The sequence below is a fragment of the Amblyraja radiata genome, chromosome 34 (assembly GCF_010909765.2).
Source record: "Amblyraja radiata isolate CabotCenter1 chromosome 34, sAmbRad1.1.pri, whole genome shotgun sequence".
Classification (NCBI taxonomy): domain Eukaryota; kingdom Metazoa; phylum Chordata; class Chondrichthyes; order Rajiformes; family Rajidae; genus Amblyraja; species Amblyraja radiata.
In genome coordinates, this window is record NC_045989.1 from 15,758,303 (window position 1) to 15,786,094 (window position 27,792).

Here is a 27,792-nt window from a genome sequence, read left to right on the forward strand (position 1 = left end):
ATGTCCTAACTCGCTTTGGTTTGTTATTATTGTCTCATATCGAGAACCAGCAGATACAGGTTTAGGTTCGGGGGGAATGATTTAATGAGAGCCTAAGGGGTAATTATTTTACGCAAAGGGTGGTGGGTGTATGGAATGATCTATCCGTTAAGGTAGTTGAGGCAGGTACTGTCGCAATGTTTAAGACGCATTAGACTGAAGCATGGATAGGATAGGTTTAGATGGTTGTGGGCCAAACGCGGGCAAGTGGGACTAGTGTAGATGGGACATATTGGTCGGTGTGGGCAAGTTGGGTCGAAGGGCCTGTTTCTACGCTGTATGATTCTATGCAGGGAATAAACTTTTGTTTGTGTGTTATACAATCATATCAGATAATGCTATACATGAATATAACCAAGCCACGTACAGTCTGAAGAAGGGCCTCGACCCGAAACGTCACCCGTTCCTTCTCTTTAGAGATGCTGCATGTCCCGTTGAGTTACTCCAGCATTTTGAACCGTCGAGTTACTCCAGCATTCTCTTTAAACCGGCATCTGCTGTTCCTTCCGACACATGCACAAAAACACCAGGTAGAGCGAAGAGGAAAATACCAGAGTTCAGAATATATGTTTTCAGGACAGTTCCAGGGGGAAAAAGTCCAATGTCCGTATTGAGGTAGGTTGGTCGGTCGGGTCAGTGCCCAAACGAATGGAAGGAAGAACCGTTCTGAAGCCAGATAAGAATAGGTGGTCGGCGCGGACTCGGTGGGCCGAAGGGCCTGTTTCCGCGCTATATCTCTAAAATCTGAAGTTAGGTAATGTCTAAAGGAACCGCAGATGCTGGTTAATACGCACAAAAGGACACAAAATATTGGTGTAACTCAGCAGGTAAGTCAGATCTGGGAAGAAAAACATAAAAAGCTGGAGTAAGTCAGCGGGTCAGGCAGCATCTCTGGAGAAAAAGAATAGGTGGCGATTCGAATCGGAACCCTTCTTCAGACATCCTAATCAGAATTGAGTCTGAAGATGTGTCTCGTCCCGAAACATCAGCTATTTTTCTCCAGAGATGCTGCTTGACTCGCTGAGTTACTCCAGCTTTTTGTGTCTGTCTTCGGTTTAAACCAGCATGTGCAGTTCACTCCTTACACGGGTCTCTGGAGAACATTGATTGGTAGCGTTCCGGACCCTGCTTCGGAAAGGCATCGATCGCTAGTCGGCGAGGACTCCGAGCTGTATCTCTCAAAGAAGTACATGTGAAAAATTTCTCACGGACCATAAAAATGCTGGACCTTTCAGTAAAGTCCCTTTTAAAGTCCCTTTTAAAGATTATAGTTATTTTCTTGAATCTCATTAACATAACTCATGAATAAGTTGATGTCCATATGCGGATGCAAATCATTATTTTTTAAATTCAATCCCACAGAAGACAATTTTTACTCACCTTCTGTCCTCTGTCCAGCTTCCGGGTTCACCGTTCGCAGAAGTTCCCACGGTAACCGCAAGAGTTATTACGGATATCGCACGGATATCGCACTGGCCACTACGTTCATATAATGTTGCAATACTCAACCACAAGTGTAGAAGTCACTCTTGGAGAAATTCAAACTTGCTTGAATTTTCTCCCGAGTCACCAAGTTGCACGATTACCTGCCGTTAGCGCCACGGTGGTCCACGAATGCCGTACTGTTATCGCACGAGGTTCCCACGATGTTAAACTCTGGTTAACTCTTGCGTCAAGTCGCCCCGTGAAAAAGCCGCTTAAAGGTAGTTGGCAGATTCTCTCTTCCAACAAAGTAACCATACTTCAGTGGTATAATTCTTCTAATGTGTTATGGATAAAGAGGCATGGACTATTCACCACCCTTCCTCTTCCTCTTCCTCACCCACAGAAGGTAGTGGCATCATTCTGAGCTAATAAATCTACTGTTGGGCAGCACTGACTAGGCCCAGGAGCTGGTTTAACACTGAAGCATTTACACAAAGTAGAAAGATGGCAATGAAAAGAAAACTCAAACCATCACACTTTCCACAAAAACCAATGGCTTCAAATCACCCTGAATATATCAAAAGCAAGGATTTGTCTTTATACCAAGCAGTTATTAACTTAGACAATTTAATCACAACCACCAAATCTGTATTCCTGAATCACCAACTAGTCAAGCATGAATCAACCTTACAGAATTGAACGGTAAATGGAGCTAGTTGCAGGGATTCCACCAGAGGGAGCTCCACACCCATTCTGTACCTCAGAACTCAACCTCGCCCATCGCATGACAGCAGGGCTCAGCTAAAGAAGCAGCTTAGTTGGTGGGACAAGCTCGGCCAAAGATCTTACGGCTCGCTATAAGATCTGTGGGCTCTGCCTCCTTCACAGGCCCAGCAGTGGAAGCACAAACTGTGCACATCGATGAAGTTGTGCAGCCATTTACAACTTTTTTCTCCTTTAACAACAAACATCAGGCTCTTAAACACTACTAAGCACTAACCTCTTGGTTGCACGACAGACATTAGGTCTTTTTGCACTTGTATTGAACCCAGGTCTCCGGGGCTGTGAGGCAGCAGCTCTACCCGCTGTGCCACTATGTTTTACATTCAAGTTTGATCTTCACTCACAGCAAAAAGGAAATGTTCGGCCCAGTAGACTATCCTCCACGATCCAAATTCAGGTTTAGGTTGAGAATGGGCAACGAGGTCCATTTGATTAATCACACGACTCGCAGCCCAGGTTCAACCCCTCCCCCACCCCTGCTGTAGTGGGATTCTCCAACTTCCCCATCAGGTTGCGTTGCAAATGAAGGCTAGAACCTCTGCCCAACCTCTCCTGCCTTAAGGTCGAGGTCACCAAAGAAAGCAATAAAACTGTCCAAACATGAAACTCTAGTTTAACCACCTTGAAGATAAAATGTCCTATTTATTACAGAGCCGGTCCTTGCAGCACAATCACGGAATGTCAGCTCTGTGTCACCAGAGCAGTGGGAGCTACACTGGCTCTCTATCCAGCAGTACAATACTTTCATGGAGAGATCAAACAAGAGGACATGACTTCAGAATTAAGGGACAGAAGTTTAGGGGTAACATGAGGGGGAACTTCTTTACTCAGAGAGTGGTAGCGGTGTGGAATGAGCTTCCAGTGGAAGTGGTGGCAGCAGGTTCGTTGGTATCATTTAAAAATAAATTGGATAGGCATATGGATGAGAAGGGAATGGAGGGTTATGGTATGAGTGCAGGCAGGTGGGACTAAGGGAAAAAAGTTGTTCGGCACGGACTTGTAGGGCCGAGATGGCCTGTTTCCGTGCTGTAATTGTTATATGGTTATATGGTTAGATACAGCAAACCAGAACTTGATCCCAGAGCCAAACAATATCTTACTATTGTAACCAAACGTGTGAATAGTGAATTTTGTGAAAGGAAGTGCCTTCAGTTCTCCCCGATTGTGGCCACGTGAGGAAGCAGGAGCCAACCACTGTCACCAACTGCGTGCTGAGGTGTGCTGGCTCTCCTGAACCCAGGGCTATCATTGCAAGGAACGGAGTCAGAGTCAACACCAAACCAAGACCGTGAACTGCATCATGAACTGGAAGCCTTTCCCTCTCAGGGAAGCCTCCTTTGTACAAACGCTCAGGGTTTACAATGCTTAACCATGCTAACATGCAAGGCATATATATTTTTCACCTCAGCCACCTGATTTGCTCTAATCTATCTGTGCAGGGAAATAATAATAATAATAAATTTTATTTGCGGGCGCCTTTCAAAGTCTCAAGGACACCTTACAGAAAATTAACAAGAGAGAAAAAACATATAGTCGGAGTAAAATAAATAATAAGGACATCACCAATACACAAATTAAAGACAGAATTCGCTCCAAAGACAAAAAATCAAAAACACAATGTGAAGAGAGAGCAGCGGCAGCTAAAGAGCACCAGCGTCCACTCTCCCTTCCGACAGCCATCTTGGACACAAACTAACATATTCACATTACACACAAAAAATCATCCCCCCATAATGGATACCACTGTGGGGGAAGGCACAATGTCCAGTCTCCATCCCCAGTTCTCCCAAAGTCAGGCCTATTGAGGCCACCGCTATTGCCTCTACGGAGGTCCGATGTTCCTGGCCGTTCTGGCCGGGTGCTGTTGCCCCGACGTCAGGAGAGTCCTTTCAGAGCCTGGGCCACCTGGAACGGCTGCTTCCTAACTGGGGACCGCGGCTTCCAAAGCCGACAAGGCTGCGCCGGTTTGGAGCTCCCAGGCTCCCGATGTTAAAGTCGGCGCCGCCCGCTCCGCTCCGCAGACCCGCAGCCCGGAGGTGTTGATCTCGGCGGTCACAGCTCACCGGAGCTCCAGCGCGTCGATCCAGCGCGGCGACCCAGGCAAGGCATCGCCCGCTCCGCTCTGCAACAGCGCTCCAGCGCTGTGCCGCCACCGAAGCCGAGGTGCTGGGCCTCCCCGCCAGGAAACGGCGCTCCACGCCCGCTGGTAGGCCACGAGGACGGGTCGACGGGGCAGCCCGGAGAAAAAGCTGCCTCACCGACCAGGTAGGGACCTAGAAATATTATTACCCCCTACCCCCCACATTAAAAAGACTATCTCTCCCACAAACAGGGCACAGGACTAACTAAAACTGCAAAAAAAAGTGAATTAAACGGACAGCTGCTGGTTAGCAGCCGTTCCCCAAGATGGCTCCAGTGTTTGAAATGGCAGACAAGCGACCAGTAAATAGACACAAAATGGCGGAGTGGCTCAGTGGGACAGGCAGCAGCTCTGGAGAGAAGGAATGGGTCAAGACCCTTCTTCAGACTCGATCCGAAACGTCACCCATTCCTTCTCTTCCGAGATGCTGCCTGTCCCGACAATAAAGCAAACAGATAAAATGTAATCGGGGACAGTCAGACTGGTTGGAGAACTGGGAAGGGGGAGGGATGGAGAGAGAGGGAAAGCAAGGGTGACTTGAAGTTAGAGGTCAATATTCATACCCAAGCGAAATTTGATTTGCTGTTCCTCCAAAAACATTGGCCATGGCTTTGCCCCCATAGATTCCGCTTGACCCATAGAGTTCCACCACCAGCAGTTTGCTATTTGCTATGGTGACTGATTCATTATTGTAAAAACAAAATGATCTGCAGTGTAGAATGATCACAAGACCGCCCAAACTTGTTTTTAAGCCTTCAATTACATTTTTGTAGAAATTATGTATTGGTATTTAAAGTTTAATTTGGGAATGGAATGTGTGTAAAAAGTGAAATCTCTCCCTCAAATCTATCAAGGGATAAATTTGAGGAATAAATGACCATATTCACTCAATGCCAGCGGGTTCTTCTAAACCGTTAAATATCAGCAGGAAAATATGTTAACTGTACTAATCAGTACGTTTCATCTTATTTAACTTAATTAGACTTCATTTCAAGCCTATATTTGCACTGGTCCAGCAGTTTAAAAAAAATGCAGATAAAAAGTCGGGGCCTTAATAAAAGTCTTTGGAAGGGAGCCAGTAGGTTCTGGCATTAAGGAGGCTGCAAAACACTGAACTGAAGCGAGTGAACGTCTAGCACAGGGGTGGGGAACCTGCGGCCTTAAGACAGCAAGTGTGGCCTTTTGAATGAATCCAATATTTGTAGAACAAATCCTTTTATTTTTATTATATGTTTTTGTTCGTCTTTTATTATTTTTATTTTAATCTTAAAATGAGCGTATTTAAAATACCGAAAAGAAGATTCAACTAAATAATCCTCCCCGACTGATGACCACAATTAAAACATTAGTAAGTCATGAGGGCTATTTTAACAAAATAATGTACGTATTTGAAGTATATCTGGTTGAAGTTTCTTGGATGCGGCCTTATTAGATTACAGCTAACTTGATGTGGCATTCCAACATGAAAAAGTTCCCCACCCCTGCTCGAGCAGAATTTTTTTTGATGATGTTCAGATTCAAGGTTGCTGGAAAATGATTAAATAATTAAAGTCCAACTGAGAATATTTCTATCGCTGTGGAGATTCGGCTGTGGAGTAAACACCCCAAGGAAATGCAAAATTGCGCAAATGGAGGAGAAATAGAACCTGCTCGTATCACTGGAGAACACTTGCCTTGATAAAAATAAAATCTAGGTTGAGAGCTGGAAAACAATGACAGTCAAAGACAACATGTACCAACGAAGGGAAATAACTGAATTACTTACAAGGTACAAAATGTAATAAAAGGATCCAAAAGATAGTGTACATTTACAAGGTCAACGTTGCCTGAAGGTAATGTTTAGTGGCTGCCACAATAGAACTGCTGTCAGGAACAGAATCACATTTCCGTCTCAGGGCCACTTACCACTCGCTTTTCTCTGAAGTCGATGCCAACTGTGGTGATGAACTTGGAGTTGAATTTGGCATCGGTGTACTGATAGAGGAAGCTGGTCTTTCCCACTCCCGAGTCTCCAAGCGCTAGAAATTTGATGAGATAATCGTAGTCGCCATCAGACATGGTGAGAGCGTGATGTGGGCCTGCAACACAGGAGGAAATGGCTTCACGCATGAGTTACCATACAAATACACCATTGTCTGGCTAGATAATGCTGTAACCCAACAATGGGCAAAGCAGAGGACAAAGATGACAACAGATTTGTATTAAAGCAGCACCTTACATGCTCTCATATTGAACTCGGCAGATGACGTTAACACAAGCTCCTACTAACGCGGAACGATTCCCGCCTTGCCCACTGTTGTACAGGATGTTACGCAGGGTGAACTCTCACCATGGCACTCCTAAAATGAAAATGGAGGAGGACTGGCCAAATTTTGTGCCTTCCACCACAGTGATGAATGCTGTGGTGGATGTTTGTGTTAAATCTTTATTGTGTTTTTGTGTTCTTTTTTCATTGTATCACTGCTGGCAAATTCTTTTCACATAAAGTGCAAGTGACGAATAAAACTGTTATTGATAACACAATGAATGGGCCAAAGCATGATAAGTGGGGCTGGGGGGAGGAGGCACAGTGTAGGGGTGGGATGGGGTAGAGGCTGGACCATGGTTGAGATTGGGAGCACAGGTTAACGGTGGGTGGTTTAGGTGGGCACGGGCTGGACAGACTGGTATGGGGTGTTTCAGGTTTGAGTGCACCGAGGTTATGGCTGCGAGGAGCTGGTGTTGGGGCAAGTGGCAGTGGAGTTTGGGCTGGATGGGGATGAACCAGCGTTTTAGGGAAAGGCGAGGCTGGGTTTCGATGGGCTGGGCTGACATGGTGTGTAGCAGCGTTGGGTGCGCCAGTGTTTTGCCAGGCTGGTGTGACGGGATGGGGGGGGGGGGGGTGCCTGGGCTCGGGCGAGCTGGGTGGCCACCCGGCACAGAGACATGGGACTTGGCTGCATCCTGGCCAGCACGGCGAGTCCACTCATGTTGAACAGCAGCAGCTTCTCCACCCGGCGGTCCCAATGGTTCCCTCATCACCTCCCCTTGAATGTGATGGAAGCTGCCGTCTCCCAGTCTCTGGCTTCACAGCACCCACCAGAGATTCCTCAATGGTTACAGGCTCCACAGTAATCACAGCTCGGCCTCTCCACACTTCCTTGGGTCATTTCCTTGCTGTGGAGCTCCACAAGTCAGGATCTCCTCCCAGGCTCATGCATAACCAGCAGGACAGATATCCTTAGTGCTAATGTACGGCTGATTGCTGGTCGGCACGGACTCGGTGGGCCGAACGGCCTGTTACCTCTCTGTGTCTCTAAAGTAACGTCTTTCTTACAGTAGTCTTCTACGAGGGTTTGAGTTGGAGATACAAGCTGGAGGAAGTACCAGGGAGGTAGAGACCAGCCTGCCATTTCCGGTCCACCAGACCATGTAGGAAACGTCAATGAGCAATGCTGCTGGCATTCCTAACCACAGGCATGAGAATTCCAGTCTGCCACCGAGATCAAAGGCAAGGCCCCTTGGAACTGTTGCCTGCATCATATGACCATCCCATGGGAAGCCGGAGAGACAAAGTTCAACATTCTTTAGCGGCACCAGCTCCTTGTCATAAGAACAATCGATGAAAGAGATGACCCAGAAACATAAAAGAAACTCACTGGCAGGCATTCAAACAGAAGCCGTTACCAACCGAAGGTAAAACCAGGCGAAAATAACACGTTATTTCAGATAGAAGAATTAAGCTATTTAAAAAGCGCAGTACCTTAAAAGCCAAGTGAAGCAGATGAAACAAACACCGAATAGCAGCCCACACATCAAGTTCCAAAATAAAATTAAATGCAGTAAAATTCTGATACTTTTCGTATGCATTCTGCTGGGTGATGTTTGCAGTTGTCCCTTCCAACTCCCCAAGGTCCTGCACCCTCTTTAAAACTTACCGGGTACAGAATTCAGTACAAAATTTATTATAATACTGTGGAACATCTAAAAACGAAATTAAATGTATATTGGGATGTTAATAGGAATAGCATCCAATATTTCAGTGGCGCAGCTGGTTCACAGTGCCAGAGACCCTCGGATGCTGTCTGCATGGAGATCGCATGTTCTCCCTGTGACTGCGTGCGTTTCCTCTGGGGGGTTTAAGTTTCCTCCCACATCCCAAAGACGAACGGGTTTGTAGATTGATTTGTCTCTACACAATTGCCCTCGTGTGCACGGAGTGGATGCGAAAGTGGAATAACAGAACTAGTGTGAAGGGGTGATCGATGGACAGTGTGGACTCTATGGGCTAAAGGGCCCGTCTTCCATGCTGTAACTTTCAATCCATTTTAAAAAATGCCAGACTAACACCAAAATCCTGAGTTTGCCAAATTAATGAATTTTTACTTTACGATTTCAATGTGAAACCCAGATTTGAATGCTGACAAGATTTAGCACAGTAACAGGCCCTTCAACCCACCACATCCATGCTGTCCATTTTGTTTATCGATACTAATATACAATCTATACCAATCAAGTTTGCCTGCATTAGAACCATATCTTTCTATGCCTTGCTCAACATGTCTGTCGAAATGCCTCTTAAACATTGTAATTATATCGCATTCCACCACCTCTGGCAGCACGTTCCAGATATCACCCACACTCTGTGCTAAATCTTATGCCTATGTTCCCCTTTAAATCTCCAATCCGTGCCCTTGTGTTTTTCATACCCCCACCATAACGGACTGTCCCGGTTTTACTGAACACCTCCGCTCATTGCGCCTAGGCCGACGTGAGCTCCTGCTTGCTAAACATTTTGAACCCCCCCTCCCATTCCCACACTAGCCTTTCAGTCCCACTTTCAGATCCAAAGATAATGACCTTAACTCTGAAACTCAAAAGCACTAAAATTTAGTTCACTTTTTGGTTCTTTAATTGTTGCCTTTGTCACTGAATCCCTCCAGTCGGCCATCCATCATTCTTTCAGTCTTTAGTTCAACACCTTCTCATTTCTCTGGCTCTTGCTTATATCCGAACCTCGATCAAGCTGATACTTAAACACTCTCTCTCCTGACACTTCCAGTGTTCAGTTGCAGAAATATCTGTCATATTCCATGAGTTATTAGTTGGTACAATTACATGACAGAAAAAAAAATGCAATAGAAGGCTTTTATTCCACAAGTATTGTCTATGCTACCTCAGTCTAATGTGCCGATAAGGCTGCAGCAAGCAAGAATGTCATTGTCATTCACGGTGCACAAGGTAATTCAACACTCTTGACTTTCTTTCTGACACTCACTCTCTCGCTAGTCACAACTGTTCTTAAGCAAATATCTACCGATCAATTCTTGGCAATAGTGAGTCACTGGTTGAAGATGATGGGGACACCTCTGAAATACCTCCTGGGGTTCAGGGGGAAGCAGGAGGGTGAGGGTTGGTGAGAAAGATGTTGGCTTCTCCCTCACAATTCCACTCCAGTATCAACAAGCACCTTTTAGTTTAAAATAAGTTTTAACGTTTTGTGATTATCCATAGCAGGTTTTTATACATTTATTTGCAGATAGTGTGGAAACAGGCCCCCCGAGTCTGCACCGACCAACATAACGCCCGTACACTGGTTCCATCCTACACACTAGGAACAATTTACAGAAGCCAATTAACCTACACAACTTTGGAATGTGGGAGGAAACCAGAGCACCCGGACAAAGTACACATGGTCACAGGAGAATGTACAAACCAAACTCCGCTCTGTGATCTCCGTACAGATTGAACCCTGGTCCCTGGAGCTGCAAGGCAACAACTTTACCACTGCGCCACATTGCCACACCTCGTCCTATTTTTTTTTTTGATGAATTCACAGCAACATGTACTCAAGTAGATTTGCTGCCACTGCTGTGGAAGTTGAGGATGCATTGAAATGAATGGGTCAGATGGTGGGTACTGTACACAGGGGTAAAGGAGCCACATTGCATCAGTTAAGATGGTTGGGCAAGAGGTGTCACATTCATTTCTCACCTCCATTGTGCAAATCTGCTAATCCTTGTGAAACAATTTCACCAGAATGACTCTTGGAGGTTAGAAGATTCATTTAGCTGAAGGACAGGAAGCTGAACTGCCTGGTGTCTCCTAATCACTAGGTGCAAGCTGCATGTTATTCAAAGTGGGAGAAGTTTCAGAATCAGTTTCATCACACTGACACAATGCATCTTTTAACTGCTACAATGAAAACCTGTACTCCATGTTTTTATTTCTAAAACCTTAATATCAATTACTACTTGCATTCAGGAGAATTACCTATTATTAAACCACTCCCTATCCACCCATTTCTCCCACAAGGTCATAAGATATAAGAGCAGAATTAGGACATTCAGCCCATCAAGTCAGCTCTGCCATTCAATCATGGCTGATCTATCTTTCCCTCTCAACCCTATTTTCCTGCCTTCTCCCCGTAACCTTTGGCGCCCTTATAAATCAAGAACCTATCAATCTCTGCTTTAAAAATAACCAAAGACTTGGCCTTCACAGCCATCTGTGGCAATGAATTCCACAAATTCACCACCTCACCGGGACGGACGGGGTGGGCCGAAGAGCCTGTTTCCACACTGTATGTGTAAATAAATATGTAAAAATAAATTCCTCCTCACCATCTTTCTAAACGGTACACCCACTTATTCTGAGGTAGTGCCCTCTGGCCCTAGACTCTCCCACTACTGGAAACATCTGCTCCACATCCATGCTATCTAGGCCTTTCATTATTTGGTAAGTTTCAATAAGATCTCCGTCAACCTATCCAATTGAGTTTTTTGATGGTTCTTTGCACAATAATGCCCCTGTCCCACTTAGGAAACCTGAACGGAAACCTCTGGAGACTTTGCGCCCCACCCAAGGTTTCCGTGCAGTTCCCGACTAGAACAGTGAGCAGGCTGCGGTGTCGTACCACAACCCACTGCTCCACCCGGGATGTTGCACAAAATACAAGGCCAAGACTAGTTTAACAACAAAGATATCGCTCCAAGCGTTTGAGTTGATTTTATATATTTTTGTTATCTTGAAATTTGCATGCGTCTATTTTAATTTCTTTGGAAAAGTGTCTGCTTTAGATATTTTGGACTGTACACAAGCCGAACAAAAACAGGAAATTAATTGGTTTTATTAACTCAGTTTTCAGGATCTGAGAGTTGTGGATAACAGCCAGCATTTGTTGCCCATCCCTAACTGTGCTGCAGTGGCGATGGTGTTGGTGAGAGTCACTTTTCTGAAGCACTGTAGTCCTATTGAACTACATGCTGCTGTGTAGGGGGAGCAAGAGTGAAAACCCAGCGGTAATGAAGGATAATGGAGATATTGTACATAGATTTCATGTGTGGGATTATGGCAGGGAGATAAATGGTGCATCTCGTTCTACATGACGATTGTTGGTGAAACGTCTTATCACCAGAGATTTCAAATAAGCACTAACTTATGTCAGGATGCCATTTCATCAACTACATCTCAGACTTATTAACAGCATCCTCCCCACTGATTCCATCTCCTGAACCAACCACCTCTTTCACACCCCATTGCAGAGGTGCTGCCACATACTTAATCTTTACTTCATTCAGTTATTCCCTTATTATACTGCACTTTAATATTATTTTACATGTTGGATTTTGCACCACAAACTTGCCCCATGCTGCTGCTTTCATTCATCATGTATTTATCATAACTGGATGTATATTGTTTATTCTGTGAGCTTCATGTGAACAAGGAAGTATCGTACCCTAGTATTCATGACAAACTATTCTGATCTAATCCCGCCCTGCTTGGCTGGTGGGAGTAGGGCCTTTCCTCAAAGCTCCTTTGTGGACAGTTGAAGGCACAATCCCACCACATGATCCTCATGACGGGTGCTGTGGGGAAAAGAGCTCATCCATCTCCTTCCAGGATGTGCGTTTGATAAAGGAGGTGGGCAAGGAGATGCAGTGATCTTTCATGCAGTCCATCTCAAACTGCTGTGTAACACTGACGATAGACACAAAAAACTGGAGTAACTCAACGGGTCAAACAACATCTCTGGAGAAAAGATGGCAAAAGGGTGACATTTCAGGTCGAGACCCTTCCTCAGACTGTAACGTCACCCGCTCCTTTTCTCCAGAGATGCTGTTTGACCCGTTGAGTTACACCAGCTTTTTGTGTCTATCTTCAGTTTAAACCAGCATCTGCAGTTCCTTCCTACACATTTCATCTGCTGCGTAATGCTGCTCCATGGGCGCAAGTGAGACAATCAGCCTCTGCTGAACATGGTCTGCCATGTGCCCGCGAGCAGGTGCTGCAGACTGGCACACTCCAGGGTGCAAGACCAAGTGCTGAGCACTGGAACCCATGGCAGTCACTGCAAACAAACGTCCAGCAAGCAAAGTCTGCAACCTATGAAACATCTTGCAAACTGTTATATCAAGCAACACAATGCAAAAGAAAAACTGATTTTCTGCAGATATTTGTACATAAGGTTAATAAAGGCCTGTCCTGTGCTTTAAATATCAATATAAATGCAATACATTTCCCCATAAAATGTGTAGCTGTGATATAATACAATAATTACATTCATAAGTAACCTCGCACTATAGAAAATCATGTTATAAAAACAATTCCATCAGTGGAGAAAGGGGATTAGGGGCCGGAGAGTTTCAGGCTCGCAATAAAAAAGTTATTTTTCCTCCCCGGATTTAAAAAAATGTATTTTTTAATAGCAAGAAGTTTATTTTTGTTACTGTAAGTGAAAAATTCTGAAAGCTGTACGTTCCATTGTTTAATAGAGTATCGTTACACAAGTGTCAATAGTTGGTAGAGTTGCTGCCTTACAGCGCCAGAGACCCGGGTTCGATCCTGACTAGGGGCGTTTGTAAGTACGGAGTTTATATGTTCTACCCGTGACCTGCGGGGGTTTTCTCCAAGATATTCAGTTTCCTCCCACACAGGTTTGTAGGTTAATTGGCTTGGTATAAATGTAAATTGTCCCTAGTGTATGTAGGATAGTGTTAGTGTGTGAGGATGACTGGTCGGTGTGGACTCGGTGGGCCGAAGGACCTGTTTCCGTGCTGCATCTCTAAATCAAATTGAAATGTAGACACCTCCAACGGGATCCCACAACTACGGGATCCCACAACTAGCCACATATTCCCATCTCCACCCCTTTCTGCTTTCCGCAGAGACCGTTCTCTCCACAACTCCCAGGTCAACTCGTCCCCTCCCTGCCAAACCACCCCCTCCCCAGGTACTTTCCCCTGCAACCGCATGCGATGCAACACCTGTCCCTTGACCGCCCCCCTCGACTCCTTCCAAGGACCCCAACAGTCAGGTTCACTTGCACCTCCTCCAACCTCATCTACTTTATCCGCTGTTCCAGGTTTCGACTCCTGTACATCGGCGAGACCAAGCGCAGGCTCGGCGATCGTTTCAATGAGCACCTCCGCTCAGTCCGTCTTAACCTACCTGATCTCCCAGTTGCTCAGCGCTTTAACTCCCCGTCCCATTCCCAATCTGACCTTTCTGTCCTGGGCCTCCTCCATTGTCAGAGTGAGGCCCAGCACAAATTAGAGGAACAGCACCTCATATTTCGCTTGGGCAGTTTACACCCCAGCGGTGTGAACATTGACAGAGAGGTAGCCCTTCAAGTAGCCCTTGCTTTCCTCTCTCCATCCCCTCCCCCTTCCCAGTTCTCCCACCAGTCTTACTGTCTCCGACTACATTTTATCTCTGTACTGCCCACTCCCCTGACATCAGTCTGAAGAAGAGTCTCGAACCGAAACATCACCCATTCCTTCTCCTCAGAGATGCTGTTACTCCCGCTGAGTTACTCCAACATTTTGTGTCTACCTTCGATTTAAACCAGCATCTGCAATTCTTTCCTAAACTAAAAGGTGATTGCTTGTTCGCCTCCCACAGATAAAAAGTAGCAGCTGTTCTCATGAGACGGTGGTGTTTGATCACTGCAGGGAGGTTACATGGAAACATTTTTCCTCCGAGACAGCTTTTTTCCTGCTTGTCACTGAAGTTTATTGTATTAATACTTTGAGAAGATTAGTGATTTTCATGTGTTTCTCAAGTTCCCGATCAACATCGTATTTTAACCAATGCCGCCCAAGCAATATAAATAAGGTGCCCTAATCCTTCAATCACATTACGTTCATTTCATGTAACGGAAATGTGCTAGAATAGAACTACCTGCGTTTTCAAAAAGATCGTTGCTCAATGCTCCAGAAAAGGGAAAGAGAATTACTAGGTTGTGAAAGGATTTGAAAAAGTTGCACAATAACAAACTAATTCCGTGCTGTAATATCAACTGAATGAGTATAGAGGCTTTGTGTGGGGCGCACTCCACAAATAACATTGTCATCCATTTCCAAAAGGACAGGACTAGATGTCAGGAAAATTGTGCTGCTATGGAAAGAGATGGGTTTTAAATAAACATCAGAATGCGTTGGAAGGATGCTACATTGTACCTGTGAAAGATAATGCATTATTCAGCTCCAGTTGGTGTTACTTTGAGGCTGCACAGAGCATCTGGAAAAAAAACACAGTTGACTGCACAGAGAGGTTTCTTCAAGAGGGGTTGGAATTTGTTGGCAAATGCATGCAGTTCAACAAAATCACCAACAATTACCAGTGGAAATGGAAATCTTGGATTTTCACACATTCAAAAGCAAGGCCATATCTTTCAATTTCCTTCCTTGGTATGCCATGGAAGTAGTCAACCTTGCTGATAGGCTGACTGACAGATTGAATGAGTCTGAAGAAGGGTCTCGACCCAAAACGTTACCCATCCATTTTCTCCAGAGATGCTGCCTGACCTGCTGAGTAACTCCAGCACTTTGTGTCTATGACTGATAGGCTTCTTGTCTTCACAGTTAATGCCCCAGCATTTATTCCTGAGTAAACCAGTGTCTCAGATCCTGTGCCAGGTGAACCCTGCACAGCATTCAATCCCGACTACGGGTGCTTGTTGGCACGTTCAGAACCCCCAGTCACCTGCGTGGGTTTCCCCCGAGATCTTCGGTTTCCTCCCACACTCCAAAGACGTACAGGTTTGTAACTCGGTATAAAAGTTGTCAGCTGTAGAGGCACTTCTGGCTGCTTCAGGGACAGGGTTTCTTGCCCAATCACTGCTCAAGCCCAGTCAGTAGAGGGCTCAGGCCAGCACAGCGTCCCTTCGCACCTGGGCTGGGCGAGTGCAAATGTACACTGTCCACACATGATGGGTCCACGATGCGAGATGCAGCTCCACTTTATTGCCACCCCACTTGGTGAATTATTTTTCAATAAACTCTGAGCTACAATCTGGAATGGATGGTGTGAAACTGTGGTGGAAACAAATGTTTGCAGTGGTTTGTAGAACATCTCTTGGCCCATCGTGATCACACCATCAAACCCATCCGCCACCTATTTGGCCATTGTGAACTGTCGCTGAAGTGTATGAGATTGTGGGAAGGAGATAAAAAGGGGATTAATATCGAATTTGTATGGTTGATGGCTGGCGTGATTCACTCAGTGGACCAAGGGCCTGTTTCTGTTCTGTGTCTCACCAATGCAGACAAATCTTTAACATCTAAACAGAAAGATAACACTAGCAAGGATGCAGCATTCCCTCAGCACCGCACCAGAAGTTTACATTGGTCTCTGAAGTGGGGCTTATAGTGTTGACCCCTTGATTCAGGCGAGGTGGACACTGCAGCACACAGCAGCCACCACAACACTGCACTGGAGCTGGTGGCTACTCGCCAGTTACCAGACACAGAACAGCGGCAATGAAATTAACCAGCAACTCACTAATCCAGACACATTTTCATCCCATAAACATCGTCCTTTTCCATTAGAGGTCGGGTCGGGGGGAGTTCCCCCCCCACCACGGGTACCATGTAATCCCGCGCTACTTGCTCCATGGTCGGATAGTCGGCGACTAAACCGTCTCCCCCACCTGGTTTGCCAGGTGTGGAGGGGGCTGTGGACCCCCAGCAGGACCAGAACCAAATCTGTTAAAGGGCGGATGAGCTCCTAGTGAGCCAACGGCCATCCGCACTTCAGTAGAAGTTGCGATCACTGTCGTACACAGCATTGTAAGGCACCGTGCCCGTTGATGTTTTCAATGAAGATGATATTGATGATTTTCCATTATCAAGAGTAAAGTGAAGCTCCGATAATCCATCATCTGATCACCCAGAAATGGCGATGGATGGGCAGCTGGATGTCCTGGTAATGGTTGCCATGCTCCATGTCCAGTCTCTAGTTCCTGCCCTCCGTCAACTTATCTTGTACACTTGTGGTTGAGCATTGCAACATTATATGGACGTAGTGGCCAGTGCGATATCCGTATTAACTCTTGCGGGTACCGTGGGAACTCCTGCGAACGGTGAACCCGGAAGCTGGACAGAGGGGACAGAAGGTGAGTAAAAATTGTCTTCTGTGGGATTGAATTTAAAAAATAAATAAAAATAAAGATTTGCATCCGCATATGGACATCAACTTATTCATGAGTTATGTTAATGAGATTCAAGAAAATAACTATAATCTTTAAAAGGGACTTTAAAAGGGACTTTACTGAAAGGTCCCGCATTTTTATGGTCCGTGAGAAATTTTTCACATGTACTTCTTTGAGAGATACAGGGAAGAAAAACATAAAAAGCTGGAGTAAGTCAGCGGGTCAGGCAGCATCTCTGGAGAAAAAGAATAGGTGGCGATTCGAATCGGAACCCTTCTTCAGACAGCCTAATCGGAATTGAGTCTGAAGATGTGTCTCGTCCCGAAACATCAGCTATTTTTCTCCAGAGATGCTGCTTGACTCGCTGAGTTACTCCAGCTTTTTGTGTCTGTCTTCGGTTTAAACCAGCATGTGCAGTTCACTCCTTACACGGGTCTCTGGAGAACATTGATTGGTAGCGTTCCGGACCCTGCTTCGGAAAGGCATCGATCGCTAGTCGGCGAGGACTCCGACCTGTATCTCTCAAAGAAGTACATGTGAAAAATTTCTCACGGACCATAAAAATGCGGGACCTTTCAGTAAAGTCCCTTTTAAAGTCCCTTTTAAAGATTATAGTTATTTTCTTGAATCTCATTAACATAACTCATGAATAAGTTGATGTCCATATGCGGATGCAAATCTTTATTTTTATTTATTTTTTAAATTCAATCCCACAGAAGACAATTTTTACTCACCTTCTGTCCCCTCTGTCCAGCTTCCGGGTTCACCGTTTGCAGGAGTTCCCACGGTACCCGCAAGAGTTAATACGGATATCGCACTGGCCACTACGTCCATATAATGTTGCAATGCTCAACCACAAGTGTACAAGTCACTCTTGGAGAAATTCAAACTTTCTTGAATTTTCTCCCGAGTCACCAAGATACACGATTACCTGCCGTTAGCGCTACGGTGGTCCACGGTGGTCCACGGTGGTCCACGGTGGTCCACGAATGCCGTACTGTTATCGCACGAGGTTCCCACGATGTTAAACTCTGGTTAACTCTTGCGTCAAGTCGCCCCGTGAAAAGGCCGCTTAAGGGAAATAACATCCAAGAGTCTGGAAAATGGCTGGCCTGGTGCCAATGTCCTGCACATGCCCAATTATGGCAGCTTCTAAAATCTGCTTTTCAATGCAGACCAGAAGAAAAGACCTATAGGGTCCCGATCCGAAATGTCGCCAGAGATTTTCTCCAGAGATGCTGCCTGACCCGCCTAATTACTCCAGCATTTTGTGTCCATCTTTACCGACCAATACTGCTCAGTTACCAGTGTAACAAGTACTCTGTTCTCCGATGGAACAGAAGGGATATTAACGGTCACCCGGGGAACCAATTATACTGTTCATGATCAATTAGGACCTCATAAACACTCTGTGGTGGAAAGGATTCTATTACATGGAACTCACAGCACAGCAACAGGAGAGAGCCAACTCTCCCCCCCCTAACCCCACCCCCAGCAATCTGTCTTTCTATTAATTCCCAGCAACAACTTGCTCAGTTCTTTTCTATTCCACGTGTCGGTCCAAGTCGTGACTTTGCCTCTGATTTGAGGTGCGTGTCAGCCAGTGCTGGTGGACAGGTCCCTACAGTCCCTGCACTGGAGCTGCCCCCAAGGTGCTGCCAGCACGGTCACTCCACCATTCAGATCCAGCAACATTGCAGGTCCACTGCGCCAGGACAGGGTGCAGGCGGAGGCCTTTCCCTACATCTACTACCCTTGCTCCTCCAGTTAGCAAAAGTCAACGTTTGTCTTAGCCACTCGAGACTTCTCGCTACCTCCGAGTGAAAATGCCACACCCATTTTAGCAACGGCACTTCTGACAGGTGGCTACTGCCCATTAGGGCAACGCACGGCATACCAGAGAAACTACTCAGTGTTTCCCACACTGCACTGTCAGCGTACAAATACTGCATCATTGTTTAGTCACCTGGGGCCAGTGCCCATCATCCCATTCAGTACAAACCCGAGGTACAATCAGTTGGCACTTCACATCAATGTAACTTTCCTCAACAAGGACGTTCAACGAGATTCAGAGAATCAAAGAATACCTCAAATTTCAAATAAATCTGAACATGAAGTGAAAACGAAATTCTACCTGGAAAGTTGCACTTAGCAGTTAAGCAGAATGTAATGTGGGCACCGGTTGCTTTCAAATTCCTTAAAGTTCAGTGCTTCAAAGAAATGGTTCCAAACTACTCACCCGAGACACAACAGTCACCAAAAATCAATGCTCATGAACACCATCACCAATCTTTCTCCAAGTTCAGTTACAAGGTTTCAAGTTTATCTCATTTCAGTTTCTTTAATTTCTTTCATATAATTTAATCAGAAGACCACTTTGCAGCAACCTTTGATGGGCTCGTGATTACACACAATTATCACAATTCCTACCATCCACTGTAAACCTAGTATATTAACACATCCTGCATGCAAAAGAAGAAACAGGTGACTGCTGGAATCATTTCCTGCATTTAAAGAGTTAAATCCTTCACCTCCCACCATCCAACATAAGAAGCATGCAGCAATGGCAACATTTCAAAACACTAAGGATTAGGTAGTCAAAGCGTTTAAATTATCAATCTCAGCAGGGGTAAGAGGGCCTTGCATGTGGGCAGCAGACTGCAGCAGCTGTTAGAATTAGCTGCTCGCATTCTAACATTCAAACCCATTCTTACCTGCAGCACCTCAATGGATTAGGATTGAGCTTCAGAGTAAAACTCGGTTAAATGTGTCGCAGCACATTTACCAGCTCCACCTGCAAAGCACACAGGTTTTTAGCTTACGTGTCAGTGTTTGCATTTGCTCAGGAACTTCCTGAAACGAAGGCGTGGTGGCCGTGTGTCAAATGCGGGTGGATTAAGGAGAGTACGAGGTTTTAAATTTCTCCACCCTGAATACCACACAACCTTCCGTAACAATGCAGGCTAGTGAGGGAGAATAGGGGGAGGGGGAAATCTGCCTCTAGGTGGCAAACACAGATCAGAACTCATAGATGTGGTGCCTGTTGGCTTGGGCACTGAGGATAACCCCCTGAACTCTGCATCGCAGGTCCTCCCCAGTTTACAAACACCTGACTTATCTACAGTGTGTAGGAAGGAACTGCAGACGCTGGTTTAAACTGAAGATGGCCACAAAATACTGGAGTAACTCAGACTGGATTGAAGAAGAGTCTCAACCCGAAACGTCACCCATTCCTTCTCTACAGAGATGCTGCCCGTCCCGCTGAGTTACTCCAGCTTTTTGTGTCTATCTTGACTTATCTACAGCCCGTCCATGCAGATGTTTGGGAGACCGGCCGGGCGGATTTGACAGCAGCTGTGTGGCTGTGGACACATCCTACCGCCTGGGAACTCAGTTTCCGGCTGCATTTCCGAGTTGGGGAATGGTTTGGATTATGGGCAGTTCTCGGGAATGGAACCCGACCATAATCTGGGAAGGACCGGTCAGTACAAATGGACTGACAAGAGGGTTCAGGTGAGAGGACAAGAGGACAAAGTGCAGCTGGTCAGGAAGGAGCAGGACAGGACTGATCAGCACTGCGACGGAGTATTGACGTAACACACCACTCAAGAGGCAGCAGCAACTGAATCTAAGTGACAGCATTGGCTGAGGACCTGGAAATAAATGACCCCAATGCATTAATTCCAGTGTTGGGACATTCTGAGCACTGACCAGTCCCTGCCAGTGAACATGGTACAACTCTGTTGCAAATGCAGTCATCATCAACATTAGTCACTAGTCACAGTGAAAGTTTCATCCCAGTACATATATTTTCACTTTTTTTTTTTTGGATGAGCCATTCACAGAACAAGAACACCATTTATTAGCCAAATCTTATTGCCCCTTGAACAGAGACAGCTGTTAAGCAATTTCACTCTGGTGGATCTGGGCTCAGGTTTGGGCAAAGCTGGTGGGCAGCGCCCCCCCCCCCCCCCCCAACAAATCAATGAACCAGATGCGTTTGTTTCAAATGGCAACACTGCCATTTAGAGGCCACGTTATTGTCGCTGACTTTTCAATTCTTGACTTATTTAGCTATATTTAAATTCCACAGCTTCAATGGTGAGATTCAAATTCATGTCTCTAGATCTCACGTCTCTACACAACCAGCCCCGGTGACTTAACCAATCAACTCCACCAACTGCAAGCTTCATAGTTTTCTAAACAACTTATTCCCTCAGGGACTTGGGTGTTGTGTATTACCCCCAAACGCTCAATGGACTGCCATGTCCAGTCACACTGCCTACCTGCATCACCAGCTTCCACACATCTGCATCCTCCTCACTCCCTGTGCTGGAACAATTCCCCAGACACACTATAATCCCTTGCTGGCCGGCCTGTCATCTTCCCTCAACTCCGGTGCAGGCTTCTTCAGCTCGCATGGAGAAGGCCAAACCAATTGATCTGGTTACTAGGCAGAAAGTACACGGTAACCCGAGCCCATCCCAAGACAAAATGCGTGGGAAGGAACTGCAGATACTGGTTTACACCGAACATTGACACAAAATTTGGAGTAACTCAGCGGGTTAGGCAGCATAGATAGAATCATAGAGTAATACAGTGTGGAAACAGGCCCTTCGGCCCAACTTGCCCACACCGGCCAACATGTCACAGCTACACTATTCCCACCTGCCCACGTTTGGCCCATATTCCTCCAACCCTGTCCTATCCATGTACCTGTCTATAGACACAAAATGCTGGAGTAACTCAGCGGGACAGGCAGCATCTCTGGAGAGAAGGAATGGGTGACGTTTTGGGTCGAGACCCTTTTTCAGACTAATGGGTCTCGAGAAGGGTCTCAATCCGAAACGTCACCCATTCCTTCTCTCCAGAGATGCTGCCTGTCCCACTGAGTTACTCCAGCATTTTGTCTATCGTCAGTTCAAACCAGCATCTGCAGTTCCTGATTGGGTACCGATTGAAGATGATCAGCCATGATCACATTGAATGGCGGTGCTGGCTTGAAGGGCCGAATGGCCTACTCCTGCACCTATTGTCTATTATCTACACATGTACCTGTCTAACTGTTTCTTAAACGTTGGGCTAGTCCCTGCCTCAACTGCCTCCTCTGGCAGTTGGAGTAACTCAGCAGGTCAGGCAGCATTTCTGGAGAAAAGGAATAGGTGACGTTTTGGGACGAGACGCTTCTTCAAACATCACCTATTCCATTTCTCCAGAGATGCCACCTGATCCACTGAGTTACTCCAGCATTTTATGTCTACCCAACCCAAGACACCTCAGAAGGCCCAGAGAGAAGATTACTTGGTTAACTTCCTCCTTCTGTTCCCTCCCCAATGAACATCACAGATGAAAAAATATAACGGTGTGCAAAAGTTGGTTATAAAACGAGAAATACACATTCTGTTCTTCAACATATCCAAGGGCACTTGCAGTATAGTTGTACCCTATCACACAATGTTAAACAGCATTAACCTTGTCGATGGAGATTTTCAATCACAGCTTTCTGAAAGACAATGTTTCGGAAAGAAAGCGAAGGTTGGTTATACAACATTTTTAGAAATGCATGGAGGCGGTGTGGATCAGATCTATTCCCGGTCCTGACGTAACTGTCAGTAGTCTGAGTCAGAATCCTGAAGAAAGGGTGCAAATTGATTCATCCGTGGGGGAACAAGGGTCACCGCAAGTTGTTATCGCTACTGGATGACACAAGCTGTAGTGATGAAAAGAGAACATAATCCCACCCAGCATTCAAATAACGTCAGGATTCAAGTTGTAAACTGAAGAAAGCCCGGCTGCCACAGACTTATGGACTGAACAGCGAATGTCTGCTGCAATAAAAACAAGCATTAAAGAAACCCGTAGCTTGATGCAGAGTTGTACGGCATCCTCAGACTTCAGCATGTACACATTCGTCCCAAATTCAGGTGACCTAATATTCATGGTTCATACAACTTGAACTCATTAACCAATTGTTTTATTCACTCGCTGCTGCATATCATTTGATTTGAGGTGAGTTAAATTTGTAAACATCCATTTTAAGGAATAGGATCAGAGCAGTGAACAACTTGGACCCTGCCTACCGTCTCAAAGCCAAGGCTGTCTTGCCAATTCCAAGTCATTTCATCAAAGTTATTAACATTTACACATTTCTTCAAACTTCTTTAAAAAAAAAGCATATAATCATCTCGGGGCTAAACACTTCATACCTCAAGATAGTGGAGAAAACAGCCCCGTTGTTCCAAGGTTCCAGATCCAAGTCTCACTACGCAGCCAAGTCCAGTGGTTAGTCTCGGTTACAAAATGCTTGTTTCATCCAGAACTGGAGGCTGGGGAAGAGAAGATGACAGGAGGTCAGAACATCCCCCACCAACTAAATGCAGACTTCACCAAAGCACCAAAACTGGGACTGGGGGAAAATAAATTACAATCAGAGATGAGCTCACAACATCAAACACAAGGCGCTTGTCATGAACTGCAAACACTTGAGCGCTCCCTAATAAGCATCAGCTGCTTATCATGTGCCTCTGCAGTCTGTGCCGGGGCCTTTCCTTCAGCACACACCATCCAATTAAACACAGAAACCACAGCTCCAGGTTATTAACCATAGGGCTGGCCTGCTCAGATCAGAATAAACCACAAAGAATATTATTCAATGTTTATTAAAAAAAGTATTCAGTATGGGTGTTACATTGCACCCCAGGAACTTCAAATGGCCACTAACAATCCGGCAACCAAAACATTTCGCATTTTAAGATGTAAAAATAGCAACAACAAAAACATTGTTAGGACTACAAAATGAAAACCACATGTGTGTAAAGCTGGCACATTGACATTAACAGGATACAAGTGAATCAATGTCAAACCTGCAAATGAATCTTATCAAGGCTGCATGAAAAGTCTGTAAAGAATTAGCAAAGAAAAACCGCTTGGGTTTTCTCCGAGATCTTCTGTTTCCTCCCGCACTCAAAGACGTACAGGTTTGTAGGTTAATTGGCTACTTGGTAGAAGTGAAAATTGTCCCTAGTGTGGGCGTAGATAGTGTTAATGTGCGGGGATCGCTGGTCGTTGCGGACTTGGTGGGCCGAAGGGCCTGTTTCCGCACTGTATCTCTAAACTAAACCAGGGGGGAGGGGCAACAATGGCTCAGATGGATATAAAGGTCCCATGGCAGTGGGATTTCCCACCTCATCAATAACATACCGCTCCTTCAACCAACACACAGCATCATTGAGCACAATATCTACTCAGCTCTACAGACATTGGCTGCACTGCTGAATTGTAATTGACTGTGATGAGCCTTTGGATGCCATAAGGATTTCCAATGCAAGTTCTCCAGATCTCCCACATTCCACAGTGCCATCTGCACTGCAACTGTTAAGACCTCTCAGAAAATCACATATCCCCTGCGGCCGGCGGGGCCCGCGACTGGGGCCTGGGTGGATGTCACGGAGACCTCATGAGAGGACCCGGCAGCGTTAGTGGCGAGGTTGGTGCAGCGGTCGACGATGGCGCCGACCAGCGGATGAGGGCGGAAGAGCAAAGGGGGAACTGGCCCGGGGGAGGGAGGGGGAGAATTTGTAACTTTGTAAGCACCCTTCATGGGTGACTATTGCATATCTTGGTACAGTATGCAGCCAAAGGATTTCACTGTGACTTCATTCATTCAATCAATCTAGTCTTCTCATCCTATCTAAACCCCAGCAGATTCAAGCATAGTCTGCCCAACCTTTCCACATTCAGTACAGCCGTTCCAGTTTCGAGTCCAGTAAACCTTCTCTCCACTGGTTCCAACCCATTTACATTCTTCATTAAACAGGGAAGATGAATATTCTGTTCAGCACTCATGTAATCTCGCCATTGCCGTATAAAGAAGCATAAATTCCCTACTTTTGGATTGAAATTCCCAGCAATATCACCTCCAACCTTGGTCACCATCTCCACCCATCGCTCCACCATCTGACCCACCTGCCGGTCAGCTCCTCCACACCCATCATTTTCCAGCTCTTGCTCCACCCTCTCCCCTCACCTCAGTCTACCAGCTGTCACCCCTCTACTCCCGTAATCTGAAGACTGCTCCTCACACGAAACATCGCTCCTCCATTCCCCTTCACAGATGCTGCCTGACCTGCTGAGGAGCTCCAGCGTCGTTTTATGCTTCGTAAATACCGTCAGTGCCTCTGCTTCCACCACTTTCTCTGGCATTGCAATCTCAGAACTCACCACCCTTCGGGTGAAAAAGTTCCCACCAGATCCACCTGACATCTTGATCCCCTGATATGGGGAATAGTTTCCTGCAGTTCCCACCATCGAGAACCCTCGCACCTCAATCATGCCTACCTACCTTCCTCCTCTCCTAGGAAAACAGACCCAATCCCTCCTCATAACCAAACCATGCACCCTCTCCAGTGCTATCGCATCTTGTCTAGAGAGTGGTGTAGAAACAAAGCACTGCAGATGATGGAAGACATAAATAACCACAGAGCCAGACACAGAGCTGGAGTAACTCAGGAGGTCAGGTCAGCCTGACCCACTGCAGTCCTCCAGCTTTGTGTGTCTATATCTAGTTTAAACTAGCATCTGCAGTTCCTTCCGACACAACCAAAAAAAAATTTAAATAAAAATAAATAAAAAAACTGATGTAAAGAATGAAGGAGGATAAAGGTCCTTGAGGATAAAGGAATTTGATGTAGGACATCCTTGTGATTGAGGCCGTGCAGCGTAGGTTCATGAGTTGATCCCTGGGATGGCAGGACTGTCATATGACGAAAGATTGAAAAGACTAGGCTTGTATTCACTGGAGTTTAGAAGGATGAGGGGTTATCTTATAGAAACATATAAATTTATAAAAGGACTGGACAAGCTAGATGCAGGAAAAATGTTCCCAATGTTGGGCGAGTCCAGAACCAGGGGCCACAGTCTTACAATAAAGGGGAGGCCATTTAAGACTGAGGTGAGAAAAAACTTTTCCACCCAGAGAGTTGTGAATTTGGGGAATTCCCTGCCACAGAGGGCAGTGGAGGCCAAATCACTGGATGGATTTAGGAGAGAGTTAGATAGAGCTCTAGGGGCTAGTGGAATCAAGGGATATGGGGAGAAGGCAGGCACGGGTTATTGATTGGGGACGATCAGCCATGATCACAATGAATGGCGGTGCTGGCTCGAAGGGCCGAATGGCCTCCTCCTGCACCTATTTTCTATGTTTAATCACCACAGGGAGCAGGAAATGTTCCTGAACTACCCATCAGCCACACAACAAAATGGACATTAGTCAACATGGGGAATACAGGCATCCAGGTTCCCTGTTCACTTCCGCCACCCAACAATCAGCCATCCAACAAACCTCCAGACATGGTGCTGGAATCTAACGCTCATCTTTTACGCTACAATTAAGCTACAATTGTCGCCACTATTTCCTCTCCAACCTCGAGGTGGAGGGACACTTGTGCCGGGCTCCTGTTTCTGACACGTGTGCAGGCAGCATCATTGTGATTCATGGCAGGATTGCCAGAGCTTCACTGAATTCCAGGTGCAGCCGAATAAAGTTTCATCAAAGCCCCCTCCAAGCTGCAGAAGGGCAGGGATATTTATTTAAAGATATCAGTTAAAATTGGTTACACCTTATGTACATGAAGTTAATTTAACAATGACACTGTGAAACACCGTGGTACAATTTCTGCACCGGCTGCAAACACAGGCTGTGAGTTGGTCAATGGACAAAATCCTGCCGGCCTAACAAGCTCCGGCAGTTTTTATTTCAGATTTTCAGCATCTGCTCTATTTTACTTCTGTACATGAACATACCCCTCCCCCTATTTGACCACCTTTGCACTGATTAGCTATCCTTGTGCCACACCAGTTGCCTACCGTCACAATAGGTCCACAGCAGATGCCATCTCCCTGACCCTACTACACTCGTCACTGGAACACCTAGATAACAAGGACATCAAGTTCAAGTGCGTTTATTGTCATGTGTCCCTGATAGGACAATGAAATTCATGCTTTGTTTCAGCACACAGAACATAGTAGGCATTTACTACAATCTATGTCAGACTCTTGACATCATTTGTGACTCTAAGGCCACTTTAAACGCCATAACTCCAACCAAACTCATCTCCAAACTCCTGGACTTGGGAGTCAGCACCCTCTCTACAACCAGATGCTCGACCCATAGACCACAATCAGCGAAGATAAATGACAAAACATCATCGGTGATAATTCTCAACATCAATGCCCTGCAAGGTTGTGTTCTCAAGCCCTTAGTATCCTTCCTGTACACTCACGACTCTGCGGCCAAACTCTGCTAATTCCATTTACAAGATTGCAGATGATACTGAGAGTTTAGTAGCATGATGATGTCAAGACACCAACCTCTCCCTCAATGTCAACAAGATGAAATAGCTGGTTATTGTCTTCAGGAAATGATATGGTGTACACACCCCCAGCAAACATCACTGGTGCTGTAGTGGAGAAGGTTGAGAGTTTCACATTCCAAGGTATAAATATGAACAATAATCTATTCTGTACCAACCAGGTTAAAGGGAACCTCCAGGGATAAAGCTGTGCGAGATTGAATGATAACGTGGAGGGATATCCCAGTGGAATTCCCAGTCCTCATTTACAAAACTGTCAAAGCTGGTGGATGAAAGATGTTACCTGGGGCTGTTACATTGCTAGGAGATCCTCCCTGCGCCTTAGTGGTGACATCCTAGTGGTTGAGCAGGTCAACACTCGCAACAACATCCTGCGCAAACTGGTAAACTCAAAGTGGGGCGCTGATCCACCAACCATCCGTGCAACTGCCCTAGCCCTGTGCTTCTCCACAGCTGAATACGCGTGCTCAAGCTGGAGCCGCTCCCACCACACCAAACTGGTTGACACAGCCCTCAACGACACCTGCCGCATTATCACGGGATGCATAAAGACAACGCCAGTCCCGTGCCTCTACGCCCTAGCTGGTATTGCCCCCCCCCCCCCCCCCCATATCAGACGATCC

The 27,792-nt window shown here is 45.9% G+C and overlaps 1 protein-coding gene across 6 annotated transcripts in view; it reads right to left on the bottom strand.

Moving 5' to 3' along the window:
• rab27a (RAB27A, member RAS oncogene family) overlaps positions 1-27,792 on the bottom strand; it is an 88,276-nt gene that overhangs the window by 22,350 nt on the left and 38,134 nt on the right. The window contains exons 2-4 of one of the 6 annotated variants that reach the window (XM_033050071.1): positions 23,006-23,125; positions 19,514-19,593; positions 6,293-6,465 (exon numbers count right to left, since the gene is read on the bottom strand). In XM_033050071.1, the coding sequence (XP_032905962.1) occupies positions 6,293-6,445 (153 nt within the window). In that variant the 5' untranslated portion in view covers positions 6,446-6,465; positions 19,514-19,593; positions 23,006-23,125. Of the gene's footprint in view, positions 1-6,292; positions 6,466-14,548; positions 14,591-19,513; positions 19,594-23,005; positions 23,126-23,224; positions 23,244-24,447; positions 24,453-27,792 lie in introns of those variants that run through there. The other 5 variants (XM_033050072.1, XM_033050074.1, XM_033050070.1 and 2 more) reach the window with 5 other exon arrangements.